The sequence below is a fragment of the Mobula hypostoma genome, chromosome 2, assembly GCF_963921235.1.
Source record: "Mobula hypostoma chromosome 2, sMobHyp1.1, whole genome shotgun sequence".
Classification (NCBI taxonomy): domain Eukaryota; kingdom Metazoa; phylum Chordata; class Chondrichthyes; order Myliobatiformes; family Myliobatidae; genus Mobula; species Mobula hypostoma.
Genome location: NC_086098.1, coordinates 85,650,151 through 85,666,710, shown reverse-complemented (window position 1 = coordinate 85,666,710; position 16,560 = coordinate 85,650,151). Strand labels below are relative to the sequence as shown.

The following is a 16,560-nucleotide window of genomic DNA, read 5'->3' as shown; positions in this document are numbered from 1 at the left end:
AATTCTCAAACATGGAAAATTAATGGACGGAGAAAAATTTATCCAAGAATAACCCTCTGTGCTCCAGTCTTCACGGATACTAAACACGCAGTCCCACAAAGGATGAAATCGAGCACTTACCTATGTTTGAAAGATACATGTGGGAACACCACACCAAAGAGAGCCACGGAGGCATCAATGACCGACACACCAAGGGGCAGAGGACCAGGCACAGCTTCGCCTACAGGGATACGCAGGTAGATTGAGGATGGGTCATGCTCCAAGGCCCCACTTCCAGATGCACTGTTTGGTTGGAGCTAAGAAGGAAAATCCAAGGAGATCTCTGTTAGCTATTCTCTATCCAATTGAAAAAGTTCTATTAGGAAAGTGCATCCCTTGAAACATTTAATCTGTTTCTTTCTCTTCAAATGCTGCCCAGCCAGCTTTACACCAAGCCACCAAATGGGTCTAGCTTAGACGATGTCTTGATTAACATGAAGCAGTTTGGCCAAGTGCCTGTTTCCTGTTTCATTTGAAGAGGCTTGGATACTGAGGGAAACACTTCAGTTCTTCCAAACAGAAGAGATTCTGCAGATGCTGGAAATCCAATGCAACACACAAACTGCTGGAGGAACTAACAGGTCAGGCAGCATCAATGGAAATAAATAAACAGCCTCTATTTCAGGCCAAGGCCCTTCATCAGAACTGGAAAGGAAGGGGGAAAGATTCCAGAATAAGGGGGTGGGGAGAGGGGAAGAAGTACATGCCAGAAGGTGAAGCCAGGTGGGTGGGAGGTAGAGATTACGTAAGAAGTTGGGGGGTTATAGCTAGAAAAGGTAAGGGCTGATAAAAGAATTGATAGGAGAGGAGAGTGAACCATGGAAGAACGGAGGAAAAGCACCGGGGAGAGATGATAGGCTAGTGAGAAGAGGCAAGAGGAATGCCAGAGTGGGGAAGTGAAGAAGGGGAGGGGGGGGGAAGGGGAAGAAATGATGACTGCATTGGCGCTGCTTCATGCAGCCATGCTGAGCTTGTCAACTTCATTAACACTGCCTACAACTTCCACCCTGCCCTTAAATTCACTTGGTCCAATTCTGACACGTCTCTCCTCTTCCTCGATCTCTCTGTCTCCATCTCTGGGGACAAATTGTCTACCAATACCTTTTATAAACCTACCAATTCCCACGGCTGTCTTAACTATACCTCTTCTCACCCTGTCTCCTATAAAAATTCCATTCCCTTTTCTCAGTTCCTTCGTTCAAAGTAAATTTATAATCCAAGTACATATACGTCACCACTTCCAACCTTTAGATTCATTTTCTTGTGAGCATTCACAGTAGATACAAAGAAACACAATAGAACTAGTGAAAGACTGCACCAAACAGGATGGACAAACAGCAATGTTAAAATTCAAAGCCATTGTATTATATGGCTATTGCAAACAAAAAGATTAATAACAACAATAATAATAAATAAGCAGTAAGTATTGACAACATGAAATGATGAGTCCTTGAAAGTGAGTCCACAGGTTGTGGGGACAGTTCAGTGAAGTTACCTCTCTTGTTCAAGAGCCTAATGGGGTAATAATTGTTCCTGAACCTGGTGGTGTAGGTCTTGAGGCTCTGGTACCTCCCTCCTAATGGCAGCAGTGAGAAGAGAGCATGGCCTGGAGGGCGAGGGTCCTTGATGATGGGAGCTGCTTTTCTGTGACAGCACTCCACATAAATGTGCTCAATGGTGGGGAGGGCTTTACCCGTGTCTCCATCGCATCTGTTCCCAGGATGAGTCTTTCCTTTCCAGGACATCAGAGATGCCCTCCTCCTTCAAAGGACAGGGGTTCCCTTCTTCCACCATTGATGCTGTCCTCACACACATCTCCTCCATTTCCTGGACATCTATCCTCACCCCATCTTTCTGTCTCCTTAACAGAGATAGAGTTCCTTGTCCTCACCTACTTTCAGTCCATAAGCCTCCACATTCAACCCGTTATTCTTTGCAACTCCCGCCATCTTCAATGGGACCCTACCACAAAACACATCTTTACCTTTACCACTTTCGCAGCAATCACTCCGTTTGTCCCTCCTGGCACTTATCCCTCCGAGCAGCAGATGTGCTACACCCACCTATTTACCCCCATTCAGGACCCCAAACAGTTCTTCAAGGTGAGGAAACATGTTACTTGTGTAAATATTGTGGGTCGTCAACTGTATCCAGTGCTTCCAATGTGGCCTCCTCTACACTGGTAAGACCTGATGTAGATTGGGGGACCTCTGTCAAGCACCTTCGCTCTGTCTGCAAAAAGCAGGAATTCCCAGTGGCCAACCATTTCAATTCCAATCCTCATGCCCATTCCAACATTTCAGTCCATAGCCTCCTTTTCCGCCACAATGAGGCCATTCTCAGCCGGGTTGGAGCAGCAACACCTCATATTTTGTCCAGTAGTCTCCAATCTGATGGCAGGAGCATTTATTTTCTCCAATTTCCAGTAACTCTTCCCCCCCCCGCTTCATTTCTCCACTCTCCCTCCCTCTTATATCTTCTCACCTGTCTATCACCTCCCCATTTTCCCATGGTTCACTCTCCTCTCCTGTCAGATTCCTTCTTCTCCAGCTTTTCCAACTGTCACCTCTCAGCTTCTTACTTCACCCCTACTCCACCCACTTGGCTTCACCTATCACCTTTTAGCTTGTACTCCTTCCCCTCTGTCACCTTCATATTTTGGCATCTTTCCCCTTCATTTCCAGTCCTGATGAAAGGTCTTGACACAAAACATTGACAGTTTATTCATTTCCATAGATGCTGAGTTCCTGCAGCATTTTGTGTGTGTCAGTTCTTCCAGACATGTTTAAATCCATTCGAGAGCAGATGGGACCTCAGACAGATTCATTCAAAAAACAGCACCCCCAATAATGCAGTGTTCCCCGAGTCACCATTAACAAACTAATAATCTCAACTATGCCCTGATCTGCAGCCCAAAATCCTCCTTTATGACTTTCGAGACTTTATCCTTACCTTTAGATATCAAAGTCTGCAAACTTCAAAAGCTCTCAAATTCTATTACTCCTCTAGGTCTGCAACTGTCTTTTGTTATGACTTCGTAACGTACCAGCAGCAGGAGATAACAAATTGAGTCGAGTATTAATATTAAAACCATTATATTTATTTACAACTACTCAAAAATATAGAAAATTAAATAAACTAATTTCTTAAAAAGTTGTGTTTTGTGTCTATAGCTCCATTACAGTCAAACTTAGAATCCGTTCTCAACAAATCTTACTCAAGCACAATCTTAAAGTGGCAGTTCAGAGTGTTCCAGAAATTCACGAAATAGGTGAGAGGAGAGACCTGTGGATTCACAGTGCAGCGACGAGGCGATCACAATAAATTCCAAAGATTCCACGGCTAGCGAACGAACGGTTACCAAAGATCCCAGCCGAGGGATACTGTTCCGAAGTCTACGAAGAGCGATTTCACAAAGTGACTGTCACGAAATCCACACCCATGGATCATACAAAGGACAGACACGTCTCCACAATGCACAGAGTGCCACTGATTAACCCAATCCTTTGGGTATGGGTAAGCATTAGAATTTACCCTTCTCGATCATAAGCTGTTCCCGGATACTTTGAAGTCTGCAATCTTCACTCTCTCTCTTTCCTTCGACTCCTTCTCAGCACTGTGCCCACATTTCTTTTATACCGTCGGCATACGTCATAAGGTAACACTCACAGAAACAAAACTGTGGACCCTCAGTAAAACAAATCTGGGAACACGTGATGCCCACAGTAAACGAAAGTATGGACTCCCAGGAAAACGAAACTGTGGACACGTAACACTTTACTTTCCTCCATTCTCATTTCTCCTTCAGTCTTTACTCTTCCAAGATTCCCCACCCTGGTCCCAACAGAGGCCTCAGCTTAGTCCCTAACATTCCTAACTCAATAAGCTCTGAGCCCAGCTTGATATTTAGTCCTTTCTACCATCACATCTCGCTGCCCATTTCTTTGACCAGAATATTAACTCTTGTCTTCAGAGTGCATAATCTACCTGGACTCCTTCCTCTTTAGACCGATTTATTACTACAACTTTGTCAATCTAAATTTCGCAGCTTACTTACTGTATCCTTCCTCTTCTAAACACTCATTGAAGACCTAGCCCAACACTGTCATCAAACCTGCTGATTTGGGTGGTACTGATGTTTGGTGAACTAACCCCTACCTCACAGAGAATGAACTTCAGCTCACGAACATGAGAAAAATCTGCAGATACTGAAAATCCAAAGAAACACACACAAGATGCTAAAGGAACTCAGCAGGCCAGGCAGTATTTATGGAAAGAGTAAACAGTTGACATTTCAGGCCTTCATCAGGACTGGAAAGGAAGGGGTAAAGAGTCAGACTAAGAAGGTGGGGGGAGGGGAGGAAGAAGTACAAGGTGATAGGTGAAACCCGCGGGGGCGGGGAGATGAAATAAAGAACTGGGAAGTCGATGGTGAAAGAGATAAAGGGCTGGAGACGGGGGAAACTGATAGGAGCGGTCAGAAGACCATGGAGGAAAGGGAAGGGGGAGGAGCACCAGAGGGGAAGTGATGGGCAGGTAAAGGAGATAAGATGAGAGAGGGAAACAGGAATGAGGAATGGTGAGGAGGAGGGGTGCAATTTCCAGAAGTTCAAGAAATTGATATTCATGCCATTAAGTTGGAGGGAGGCTACCCAGATGGAATACAAGGTGTTGCTCCTTCAACCTGAGCGTGGCCACATCACAGCAGCAAAGGAGACCATGGACTGACATGATGGCATGTCAGAATGGGAATGGGAAGTAGCATTAAAATAGGTGGCCACCGGGAAACCCTGCTTTTTGTGGCAGACAGAGCAAAGGTGCTCTACGAAGCGGTCTCCCAATCGATATGGGGTCTCATTGAAATACAGGAGGCAACACGGGGAGCACCAGAGTGGGAGCAAAAGCTGTGGAGGGAAAATGTCTCTAGCTAACTCAGCCAAGCTCTGGCTGATACTCTCCCAAAGGCTCGCCTTTTAAGGCTGGATTGAGTACTAATATGACAAAGCTGTTAACACTCTCACATGTATCCTTTAAACACGTGGATGTAATCTGATAAAGGGTCTCAGCCCAAAATATTGACTACTTATTCCTCTCCATAGATGCTGCCTCATCTACTGAGTTCCTCCAGCATTTTGTGTGTGCTGCTATGTAATCTACTTATATAGATTTGACAACCAAGCACATGGCTACCTGTAGGATCTTTGGCTGTATAGAACTTGGCTGATTTTTTTTTTGTTCTGTAATCAAAAGAATTCATTTACAACAGTCACTATGCTTCCAAGAGGTGCTTTGACATTTGCTTTCAGATGTTCCAAAGTTAATAAGGATGCTTCAGAAAGTTTGCCTTCCCAAAAGATGTTCTATCTAGCCAAATTTCTACAATTGCTATTTGTTAATTTTATCAGGAGTTCTGACAAGCTCTGTCAGCAAGCAAGAGCATGTTTTGGTGAACCAGTTTCTAAGACACACCACCCCCACACAACTCACCTGATCCTCAATGGATTTATGGTCAGTTTCTTGAAGCCAGGAACCAAGGAGGACACTGTCATCGTAGTGACAAAGCGAGCGCAGTAGTGAAGTGGTGGTGTTGGCGGAATTGTCAGTCAATGTAAATTCTGCAACCAGTTCTCTAAGCAAAGCATTGAAGCTTCCTAAGAGGAATTACAATTGAGTGGTAAAAATTACCTATGATTCTCCACAGCATATTATACCAAAGTCGAAGTACATTTATTATTAAAGTATGTATACCATATACAATCTTGCGATTCATCTTCTTGCAAGCAGCCACAAAACTAAGAAACACAATAGAATTCTGAAAAACCACACTCAAAGACTGTCAAATATCAAATGTGTGAAAAAAAGAACAAAATGTGCGAACAATAAAAAGGTAAACAAATAACACAGAGATCATAAGCCACAGAGTCCCCGAAAGTGAGTCCACAGCGCTGCAGCCAGTCCAAGAACATGATGGCTACAGGCCACAGCTGTAGAGTCAGTTCAGCGCTGAGCTGAGTAAAACTGAAGACTGGTTCCTCCTTCTCCCTTGGCCTCAACGACTTCATCTTTTAAATCTGACTTTGCACTTAAATTGGCTAAATGTTGGATCATTTCTCAGGCCCAAGGCCCCGCTGCTTCAATCCAGCCTGAAGTCTGCTCCAGCGATGGGTGCTGCAGCCACATCTGCATTCTCATGAGTCCAGTTCACTAAATCCTTCAGGATACCATAAAAATACTAGGTCTTAGACTGTTCAAAGGCATGATCTCCCAAAGGGAAATTACAAGCTGCGGATTGCAGTGAACATAGTCCAAAAAATGTATATTTAATAGAATAGTTAATAGTTTTTTTTAGCTGTCTGCAAAGTATCACCATGTTGTGCCAGCACCATGTTGGTGTGTTCCATCAATAAATCTTACAATGATTATTTCTATGATGGCCTGGTGATAGAAGGCAACATTTTGCAGGGCAGCTCACAAAACCTCTGGATATATTTCTGAACTGTTACCTCTGCAATCTGTAGCCTGTAATTTCCTTTTAAGAAACACTTCTGAACTGTCTAAATGAACTAGCAATTTTACGATGGCCTGTAGGACTTTTTGCACATTGGTTCATTGTCCGTCTTTGCTTGTGTGCAGCTTTTCATTAATTATACTGTGTTTCTTTGTATTTACTGTGAACGCCTGCAATAAAATAAATCTCAGGGTAGTATATACATACTTAGATAATAAATTTACTTTGAACTTTGATCTATCCAGTTAATTTATTCATTCAGTGATACAGCACGGAACAGACCCCTCCAGCCAATGAGCTGCGCTGTCCAGCAACCCACCTATTTAACCCCTGCCTAATCACCACACAATTTATGATTACCAATTAACCTACTAACTCCTTGGACTGCGGGAGGAACCAGAGCACCTGGAGGAAACCCCCAAGTTCACAGAGAGGAACGTACAAACTCCTTACAGATGATGTCAGAATCGACACCCTGAGCTGTATAGTGTCATGCTATTATCTAGGCTACCATAGCGCCTTACAGTACCTCGATATAATTACTTGTGCTGCTGTGGATGTAGCCAGGTCAAAGTCTCTTGATTCAGTCATCATTAAGTACTTAGCATGATCAAACTAAAACTATAGTTAACATTTAAAGCCATTGCATTGAATGGCTACTGCAGGAAGAACAGCTTTACAAAAATATGGTTAGCTAACTTTCAGAGTGCACAGAAAATGGATCAATTATCAAACCTGACTAGAGAAAGATTAACTGATGGAACATTCAAGCATTGTTGTGGATGCAAATTCATTTGTACCTTTCAAAATTAAATCAGATAAACATTTGAAGGTAATACAAATATGTAGGCGCTTGGGGAAACAATGGAGTAATAGGACTGAACAGATCATTCTGCAATGTGGTAGTAATACGATCACTCCAATCAAGTATGATGTTCTCCTACAGGGTTATCTACTGTTGGGTTCTCAGAGGCCGTAGAGGCTGATCCAGGATCCACATATACTGGGGCAGTGTGGGCAAGAGCAAGTTGTGGCTGTGGTTAGTGGCAGGGTCTAATAGCAAGTTCTACATGGTACTGACATAGGTTTAGTGGGCTGAATAGCCTTTTGTACTGCAGCGACTCTGTGGTTTAGTTAGTTTCATACAGTCCATAGTCCTAGTCTCCATGTTGTGAAAGGGATACAAAAGCAAGCACACCAAAATGGACTCACTGGATGGTCCCTCAATTGAGAATTTGACCTGTCAGAAGGATTAAACAAGTGCAGCCCCTATTCTTTATTAAATATAAAGAGAAGGCTAAGTTCACCAAAGTATTAATAAAAAGGGATCTGACAACTGCAGATGTAATCAAGATTTTCCTTTTGTGAGGGAATTCAAAACCAAACACCTTAAGAGAGATGATAGTGACCAATAAATCACATTAGAAACTAAAATGCTTAGTAAAGCTCAACAGTATAGATAGCATCTGTGAATACAGAAACACGTCAAGTTCTAGACCCTTTGCCAGAACTGGGAAAGATAAAACTGGTAATTTTAAACTGCAGAGAAGATGGCAGGAGGGATGGCTAGGACAAAAAGAATCTCTGTGAGAGAATGAAACTAGGTCAAATGTGTTACTGTACCAGTTAGAGGCAGATTATATGTGCAGCTAATATGAAGGCTCTGGATCATGCACTGAAGGTCAGGCTGAATTAAAGGAGAGAAACATTGAGCCAAAAATCACTGATGGTTGACTGGCAGAAATGGTGGATTCTAACATAGGCACTAAGAGTTAAATAAAGTTGAAGAATTTAGCATCAAGGACAGAAGGCATGTAATAGTGTAGTTAGCCACGGCCAGCTCGAGTGAGAGAATTAGCCAGGCAACCAGACTTGATGGGGATGCAACACTTGTCTCTTTTCAGTTTTTCACCGTTCTAAAGTGAAGCAGAAATTCATTGTCACTTCTTCATTCTCATGAACTGCAGTTGGTGCTCATTATGTTGTCTTTGTTAGATTCAAGAAACCATACGCAGGTTGAGTGATTGATTTGTGGACTACTGGCAGAAGCAACCATGAACTTCTGAGGTGCCTGCCACTTTAAATCTGACCTATTGCAGATATTCTCCTCATCCTTTTGATTCATCCCACTGCCTTCTCCGCAGCTTAAAGGCATCTAAAATTATCTTTTAACTCTGTTCCTCTTTCCAGAGATGTTGCCTGACTTGCTGAATATTTAGAACTTGGCACCATAGGCACTCAGAGTTAAGGAGAATGGTTAAGAAGGACATCATAGAAATATTTAAGGGGAATTCAGATAAGTACAAGTGATGCATCCCTCCTGCCATCTCCTCTGCAGTTAAAATGACCATTTTTATCTTTCTCAGTTTTGGCATTGGGTCTGAAGAGTTATTTCTGTTTCTGTAGTCACAGATGTTGTCTATACTGTTGATTGTTTTCAACATTTTCTTTCCTAATGAGACTTATTGGTCACCATCGTCTATCCAGTGAGAAGAGTATGCTGAAAGGGTAGGAGTCAAGGGAAAGTGAGGTGAGTACAAACCCCTGCATTTATCAGTTAGATCAAATAGTCCATTTCAATGGGCTCTCCAATTAATTTCAATTCATGTGAAGCTATATTCATATAGACATGTAAAATAATAGCTTTGAAAAGGAGAGCACCACTCCATGATTACCTTCGTAGGTCTTTGGAGGCAGTAGAGCCAGAATATCATAGAGTCGTAAATGCACCATTGCTGCACTTGCCTTTAGCTGAGCTCCATAAGCCTTTATGACTGATGGGATGCTGGGGAAGAAAGAGCTTGTGGTTAAACAAAGGGATTTGGTTCCACTGAGCCCTACACGATCCCACATATTTTTTTAAATCCCATGAATGACTATAAATCCAATCACGTTCATATATTGACCTTCAGCTTTACCTTGGGCTGGGCCAGAAATTAACTCAGAATTCAATGAGTAGATTGCAAGTTGACTTCAGAAACTTTACATCCTTATTGTCAAATCCATTTCCTTCAGTGGTAGTCTCAGACCTTGTGATGGAAGGAATGTCAGTAATACAGTGGCTGAGCTGTGGCCCGCCATTTCTTTTCTGGTAAGATCTTGAAGTATTAATCTTGCTGTCTCTTACAAATATCTTTCAATAATCTCTGTTTGCAAAATCTTACATTTTAGCCTTTGTATGCTGTCTCTATCAGCCTTTGATCCCACAATATTCTTTGTACTTCCATATATTCATTCCTTTACCCTCCAACCATCAAGCTCATGAGCCAGCGTGGATAACTTCACTCATCACAACTCTAAACTCATTCTACAGCCTACAGACTCACTTTCTACAACTTGTATTCTCAGTATTATTTATTATTTGCACAGTTTATCTTTTGCAGATTTGTTGTTTGTCAGTCTTCCTGTGTAGTTATTTTTCCATAAATTTTATTGTATTTATTTTCCTGTCAATGCCTGCAAGATAATATATGGTGATATATATGTACTTTAATAAATTTACTTTGAGCTTTAATTTTAATATTTTACCTCTTCCTTCTTCTTTGTTGATCATAATTATTTTGTTTAACTAAAAGATTTCTTACCCCTTGGAAAAAACATACTGATTGTGCATTAATCCAAGTCACCTTTGAATATTATCCTTTGATTATAGGATTATGAAGTCTAGAACCATTTGCAATCAAATATCTGCCTCATCCTATTCAGGATAGCATTCTCATAATTAATAACGTTGGGTCAGGTTAAGCTTCTCCAATTATCATTGAATTCGATCATTTGATTAGTATTGGATATCTTCATTGATGGATTAACTAAGTCTGTCTCAATACCACGTGGTAAAATTTGCTGTAGGCAGTGGAATTCCTTCACTACACCTTCAAACCTACACAAAATGCTGCGTGAACTCAGCAGATCAGGCAGCATCTATGGAGAGGAATAAACAGTCAATATTTTGAGTCGACACCCTTCATTGCAACCTGACTTGAAAAACGTTGATTCTTTGTTCTTCCCTATAGACAAGATCCTCCAGTATTTTGTGTGTGTTATTCTGGACTTCCAGCATCTGCAATATTTCATGTTTACCTTCAAATCCATCTCATTTGTCAGATCTGCTTCTTTACATCCTGAATTAGCTTCTAAAATGTTTCCACATCAGGGAAATCACACAAATATAAATTAGTAGTTTAATTTAAATATGTTTAGTTGTACTAAGATTTATCCCAAACATTCACGAAGAAGTACTCACTGAGACAACATCAGCATGGCACATTCAATCGGAGTCATTATTCTGCGAATCACATCATCGGTGAGAAGCTCAGGACAGTGGGCAACAAAACTCCTCATGGCTGCGTAGAAAGAGCAAGGCTTATAAAGACAAATTCACTGCTTTTGTACCCTACACACACACCTCAACACCTCCCTGCCCAGCGCTGAAGACACATAAGACAGAATTAGGTCATTCAGCCCATCAAGTCTTCTCCACCACTTGATAATGGTTGATTCGTAAAGGTGTCGAAGGTTATGGGGTGAAAACAGAAGGATGGGGTTGAGAAAGATAATAAATCAGCCATGATCGAATGGTGGAGCAAACTTGATGGGCCAAGTGACCTAATTCTGCTCCTTGTCTTATGACCTTATGGTTTACAGGAGCTAGGCCGAATGGCCTGCGTTAATATTTTTAGGTTCTACACAATGCCTTCCGAGTTTAGGACACTCATAACCTTGAAAGAAGTTTAACTTCCCCTCATCCATCACTACCTTAAAAAAAAGATCATTCACTTCATTACTGCTGTTATGTTATCCAGAATGGCACATTTCCAAGGGTACATGAATCGAATAAAGTACTTCACTCATTGTAAAGTGCTTTATTTAAACTACCTTTTAAGAGACATGGAAGTTACTAAATAATTCAATCAGTAAAGGAATCTAGGGAAGGAAGTGGAATTCCTCAATAATATTGTCACTAAAATACATTTTCTTAAAAATTAATTGGGAGCTACATGCGTTTTACATTAACTTTGCCTTTTCAGGAAGAGCTCTATTTTGTTTGAAGGTAGAGCTTACCACACAAAGCACCAGCTCGGCCCTCCAGGGTCACTTGCCATGTAAAGGAATCCCCTCGAGCCTTCTCAGCCTCGAGCTCTTTCAGGGAACGTGGAAAAACATTGCGCCACAGCAGCAGCATCTTGGGGAGATGATATCGAACCACTGAAGGACCTAGAAAAGGTTAAAAATGCCACTTCAGCTTGACAGTGCAGCATACAACCAGACAGTAATGAACATTAATCTACTCAAGTTCCTAGCTCAACATCCTCAGGCCTACACCCCAAACGATTCAGAGAGTTAAGTTGCCATTAAACCTTTTCTGCAAAATTCACGGATTAAAAGTTCTTAGACTTCTGAATTACTATGAATCAATATTATCTATTCATCACTGAAGACCTTCAAATACAATCTTAGATCATATCCTATCGATTTTCAAATAGGATTTGAGGCCCGGTTAAGTCCCTGACATTCAGTGTAGTAATCAAGCCAAGTTCTTGAGCAGGTCAGTCTAGGCTACTGGAAGAGCAAATCAATGTTCACAGTAAATTTATTATCGAAGTATTTAGGTCACCACATACCACTTTGAGATTTATTTTCTTGCAGGCATTCACAGTAGAACAAAGAAATACAATAGAATCAATGAAAATCTGCACACAAAGGCTGACAAACAACGTACAAAAGAAACCAAACTGTGCAAATATAACAAATAAATAATACTGAGAACAAGAGTTGGAGAATCCTTAATAACAAGTCCATAGGTTGTGGAATCAGTTCAGCATTAAGGTTATTCACACTGGTTCAGGAGCCTGATGGCTTAAGGGCAATAAATGTTCCTAAATCTAGTGGTGTAGGAGCAAAAGGCTTCTGTATTTCCTGCCCAATGGTGGTAGTAAGAAGACAGCATGGCCTGGATGGTGGGGGTCCTTGCTGATGGATACCGTTTGTTTGTGGCAGCGCTCCCCGGTGCTTCACAAGCTCTACTTTCCCCTGAGAAGATATTTATGCCGCAAACCCTGCATTGTGAATGCACCTGCACTTAGGATAACAAACCTTTTCCACAGTTATGAGGAATTAAACACTTCCCTTGTGGGCTGGGGGGCGGCGGGGTGGGTAAGGAGCAATGAGTGATGTAGCCGATGAAACATTTTATCTATTGACCCAGAATGCTGGATGCCAAGGTAGTTTTGTAAAATGAAATTGACCAGTCTCAACTCATTTCCAGTAGGTTGACAGTCCATAATTGTACTTCAAACTTTATTTTTATATACTTTATTCTTATAATTATTGAATGTTGTTGTTTTTTGTTGCATGTTGTGCCAACACACCACAGCAAATTCCTAATACATATAAATGCATATTGCAAATAAAGTTGATTCTGATCCTTGCACAGTGCTCATCTGAGGCTGGCACAGGGATGATTGGACAGTATGATAGTGTAGTGGTTAGTGAAATGCTATTACAATGCCAGCCAAACAACATTCAATTCCACCCGTTTCCAAGAAGTTCTCCCTTTGGCTATGTGGGTTTCCTCCAGATGTTCTGGTTTCTTCACACATCCCAAAGACATCCGGGGTTGGTAGGTTAATTGGTCCCATGAGTGTAATTGGGCAGCGTGGGTTCATTGGACCAGAAGGGCCTTTTACCATGCTGTATCCCTAAGTAAAAATAAAATAAATAAGTTCTATGCTCTGGAGAGCGGAAAACACCTGTAGGATGGAGACATGACAGTGCGATGTTAAACCTGACTGCACTGCACTTACCCAAAGCTGCTAACTTTCAAGCCAACATTTTGCAGAAAAGAACAAAAGCTGGGAAAGTCATTGTTCACCATTAAGATTTTTCCAATAAGAGGACAGATCAATAATGTGAAAAAAATAACTGATAAGTACTAATACCAAAGGTTAACACATGCTACATACAAACCTAGGCTCATCAATGCTCCCAGAAGAAGCCATCCAGCTTGTGTGCGTTGCAGTGACAAGCGACTGTTCTGCGAAGCTGTGCGCAACAGGTCCTCTGCAATACTCACTACCATCTGCAGGGGAATAGAATGGAGCAAGACAACTCTCACCACAGAACTGCAACATCAGATATCATACAAGCCTGCAGAGGAGAATCTCAGGTGTGTGAAGAGACTAAACTAGGATTGCTCTCCAAATGCCAGAGAAGATAAAAAGGAAAAGCTTTGATTTTCTCTGTCATATGAAGGACAATCCTAGTGAAATGCAATTGACCAGCCTTAATTCACTTCTAAACAGGTCCTGAAGGGCCTTGGCCTGAAATGTTGACTCTTTATTCCTCTCCATAGATGCTGCGTGATCTGCTGAGTTTCTCCAGAATGTTATACAAGACCGAAAGACAGATATAGGATATGCGTATGGGGTGCTGGGGCCTTGGTATCAAATGACACCACTGACCCCGTACCCTGTCATCTATCCCTGTTGAGGGAGCTCCAGGAGCTTGTCAGCCATGGTAATGGTGGGGTGGGGGTTTGCACTGAGGGAGGCAGCAGCCCAGTCCATCACACAAACCAGCAACCCCTTATCCCTCCATGAACCCTGTCTACAATTCCCTGATGAAGGGTCTCAAAATGTCGACTCTTTATTCCTTTTCTTAGATGCTGCCTGACCAGCTCAGTTAGATCATAAGACATAGAAGCAGAATTAGGCCATTCCATCATGGCTGATTTGTTAGCCCTCTCAGACTCATTCTCCTGCCTTCTCCCTGTAACTTTTGACACATTGACTAATCACGAACCTATCAACCACCGCTTTAAATATATCTAATGGCCTCCACAGTCATCTGTGACAATGCATTCCACAGGTTCACCACCTTCTGGCTAAAGAAATTCCACCTAATCTCTGTTCCAAATGGATGGCTGTGGCTTCTGGTCCTAGACTTATCCACCAGAGGAAACATCCTCTCCACATCCACTCTATCTGGGCCTTTCAATATTCAATAGGTTTAAATGAAATTCCCCCTTTCTTCCAAACTTCAGCAAGTACAGGCCCAGAGCCAAACGTTTCTCATACATTAACCCTTTCAATCCTTGAATCATTCTTGTGAACTTCTTCTGGACTGTCTTCAATGTTGGCACAGCTTTTTTCTTAAATAAGGGGCCCAAAACTGCTCACAATACTCCAGGTATGGGTTGATCAATGCCTTATTAAGCTTCAGCATTATATCCTTCCTTTTATATTCTAGTACTCCTGAAATGAATGCTAACATTGCACTTGCCTTCCTTACCACTGACTCAACTTGCAAATTAACCTTTAAGGAATCCTGCGCAAAGACCCCAAGCCCATTTGCATCTCTGATTTTTGAATTTTCTTCCCTTTTAGTAAATAATCTACGCCTTTATTTCTTCTACCAAAGTGTACGACCATACATTTCCCCACACTATATTCCATCCGCCACCTATTTGCCCGTACTCTCAATCTGTCTAAGTCCTTCTGCAGACTCCCTGCTTCCTCAACATAACCAGCCACCCCTCCCCCCATATATCTTTGTATTGTCCATAAACTTGGCCACAAAGCCATCAATTATGTCATCCAAATCATTGATATATAATGTGAAAAAAAGCATTCCCAACACTGACCCCTGCAGAATACCACTGGTCACTCGCAGCCAACCAGAATAGGCCCCCTTTATTCTAACTCTTTGCTTCCTGCCAGTCATGTAATCTTCAATCCATTCTATTGTCTTTCCTGTAATACCACCGGCTCTTATCTTGTTAAGCAACCTTATGTGCATCACATTGTCACGGCCTTCTTAAAATCCAAGTAAACAACATTTACTGACTCTCCTTTGCACATCTTGCTTGTTATTTTCTCAAAAAAAATACCAACAGATTTCTCAGGCAAGAGTTCCCCTTAAGGAAACCATGCTGACTTTAGCCTATTTTAATATATGCCTTCAAGTACCCTGAAACATCTTAATAATGGACTTCAACACATTCCGAACCACTAAAGTGAAGCTAACTGGCCAATAATTTCCTTTTTTCTGCCTCCCCCTCCTTCTTAAAGGAATGGAGTGACGTTTGCAATTTTCCAGTCCTCCAGAACCATTCCAGAATCTAGTAATTCTTGAAAGATCATTACGAATGCCTTTGCAATCTCTTCAGCCACCTCTTTCTGAACTCTGGTGTGTCTATTTGGTGCAGGTGTCTTATCTACTTTCAGACTTTTCAGCTTCTCAAGCATCTTCTCCTTAGTAATAGCAACTGTACTCACTTGTGCCCCCTGACACTTGAGTTTCTGGCAGACTACTAGTGGCTTCCACAGTGAAGATGGGCACAAAATACTTAAAGTTCATCCACCATTTCTTCATTCCCCATTACTATCACTCCAACGTGATTTTCCAACTGTCCGATATCATAAAGGCCTGTTTCTGTGCTGTAATGTTCTATGGTTCTATACACATACACACACACATTATACATATTATTATATATTAATTTACATATATTATATAATATGTGATATATAATTCAGCTGGTCAGGCTGCATCTATGCAGAGAAATAGACAGTCGCTGCGTTGCGCTGATACCCGTCATCAGGACTATAAAAGAAATGAATTTATTTTTAGTAATTGCCTGTTGCACAAGGTTTACAGAGGCTGGCACTGAAATGACCAATTTTAAGAGGGAGAACCATCCCGAGGATTGGAGAAACCGTTTCAAGCAACTGGATGGTTAGTCGCTAACCGGAGGGGCTGAATTAAGGTGTTTGACAATACAGGCAGAGAGGAGATGGAATACTTTAAAGCAATGAGCTGCTTTCATCTGGAATACTTCATTATGGAAGCAAATACAATAAGAATATTTGAAAAAATAAATTCCAGACTGTGGGCAAGGAGCACGGGGAATGCGACTAATTGTAATTGTAAACACACGGGCTCCATTGTTCAAACGGCATTCATTTTGAGAGAACTAAAATATTAAAGCAAGGGTGTAATGTTGAGGCTTTATA

General features: G+C 41.6%; 1 protein-coding gene across 2 annotated transcripts in view; it reads right to left on the bottom strand.

Annotated features, from left to right (window-relative positions):
• Window positions 1-16,560, bottom strand: part of heatr5b (HEAT repeat containing 5B) — a 149,185-nt gene that overhangs the window by 89,102 nt on the left and 43,523 nt on the right. For both annotated transcript variants that reach the window (XM_063039740.1, XM_063039747.1), the window contains 6 exons: window positions 13,514-13,625; window positions 11,609-11,761; window positions 10,791-10,890; window positions 9,223-9,332; window positions 5,527-5,690; window positions 121-296 (listed from right to left, as the gene is read on the bottom strand). In XM_063039740.1, the coding sequence (XP_062895810.1) occupies window positions 121-296; window positions 5,527-5,690; window positions 9,223-9,332; window positions 10,791-10,890; window positions 11,609-11,761; window positions 13,514-13,625 (815 nt within the window). The remainder of the gene's footprint in view (window positions 1-120; window positions 297-5,526; window positions 5,691-9,222; window positions 9,333-10,790; window positions 10,891-11,608; window positions 11,762-13,513; window positions 13,626-16,560) is intronic.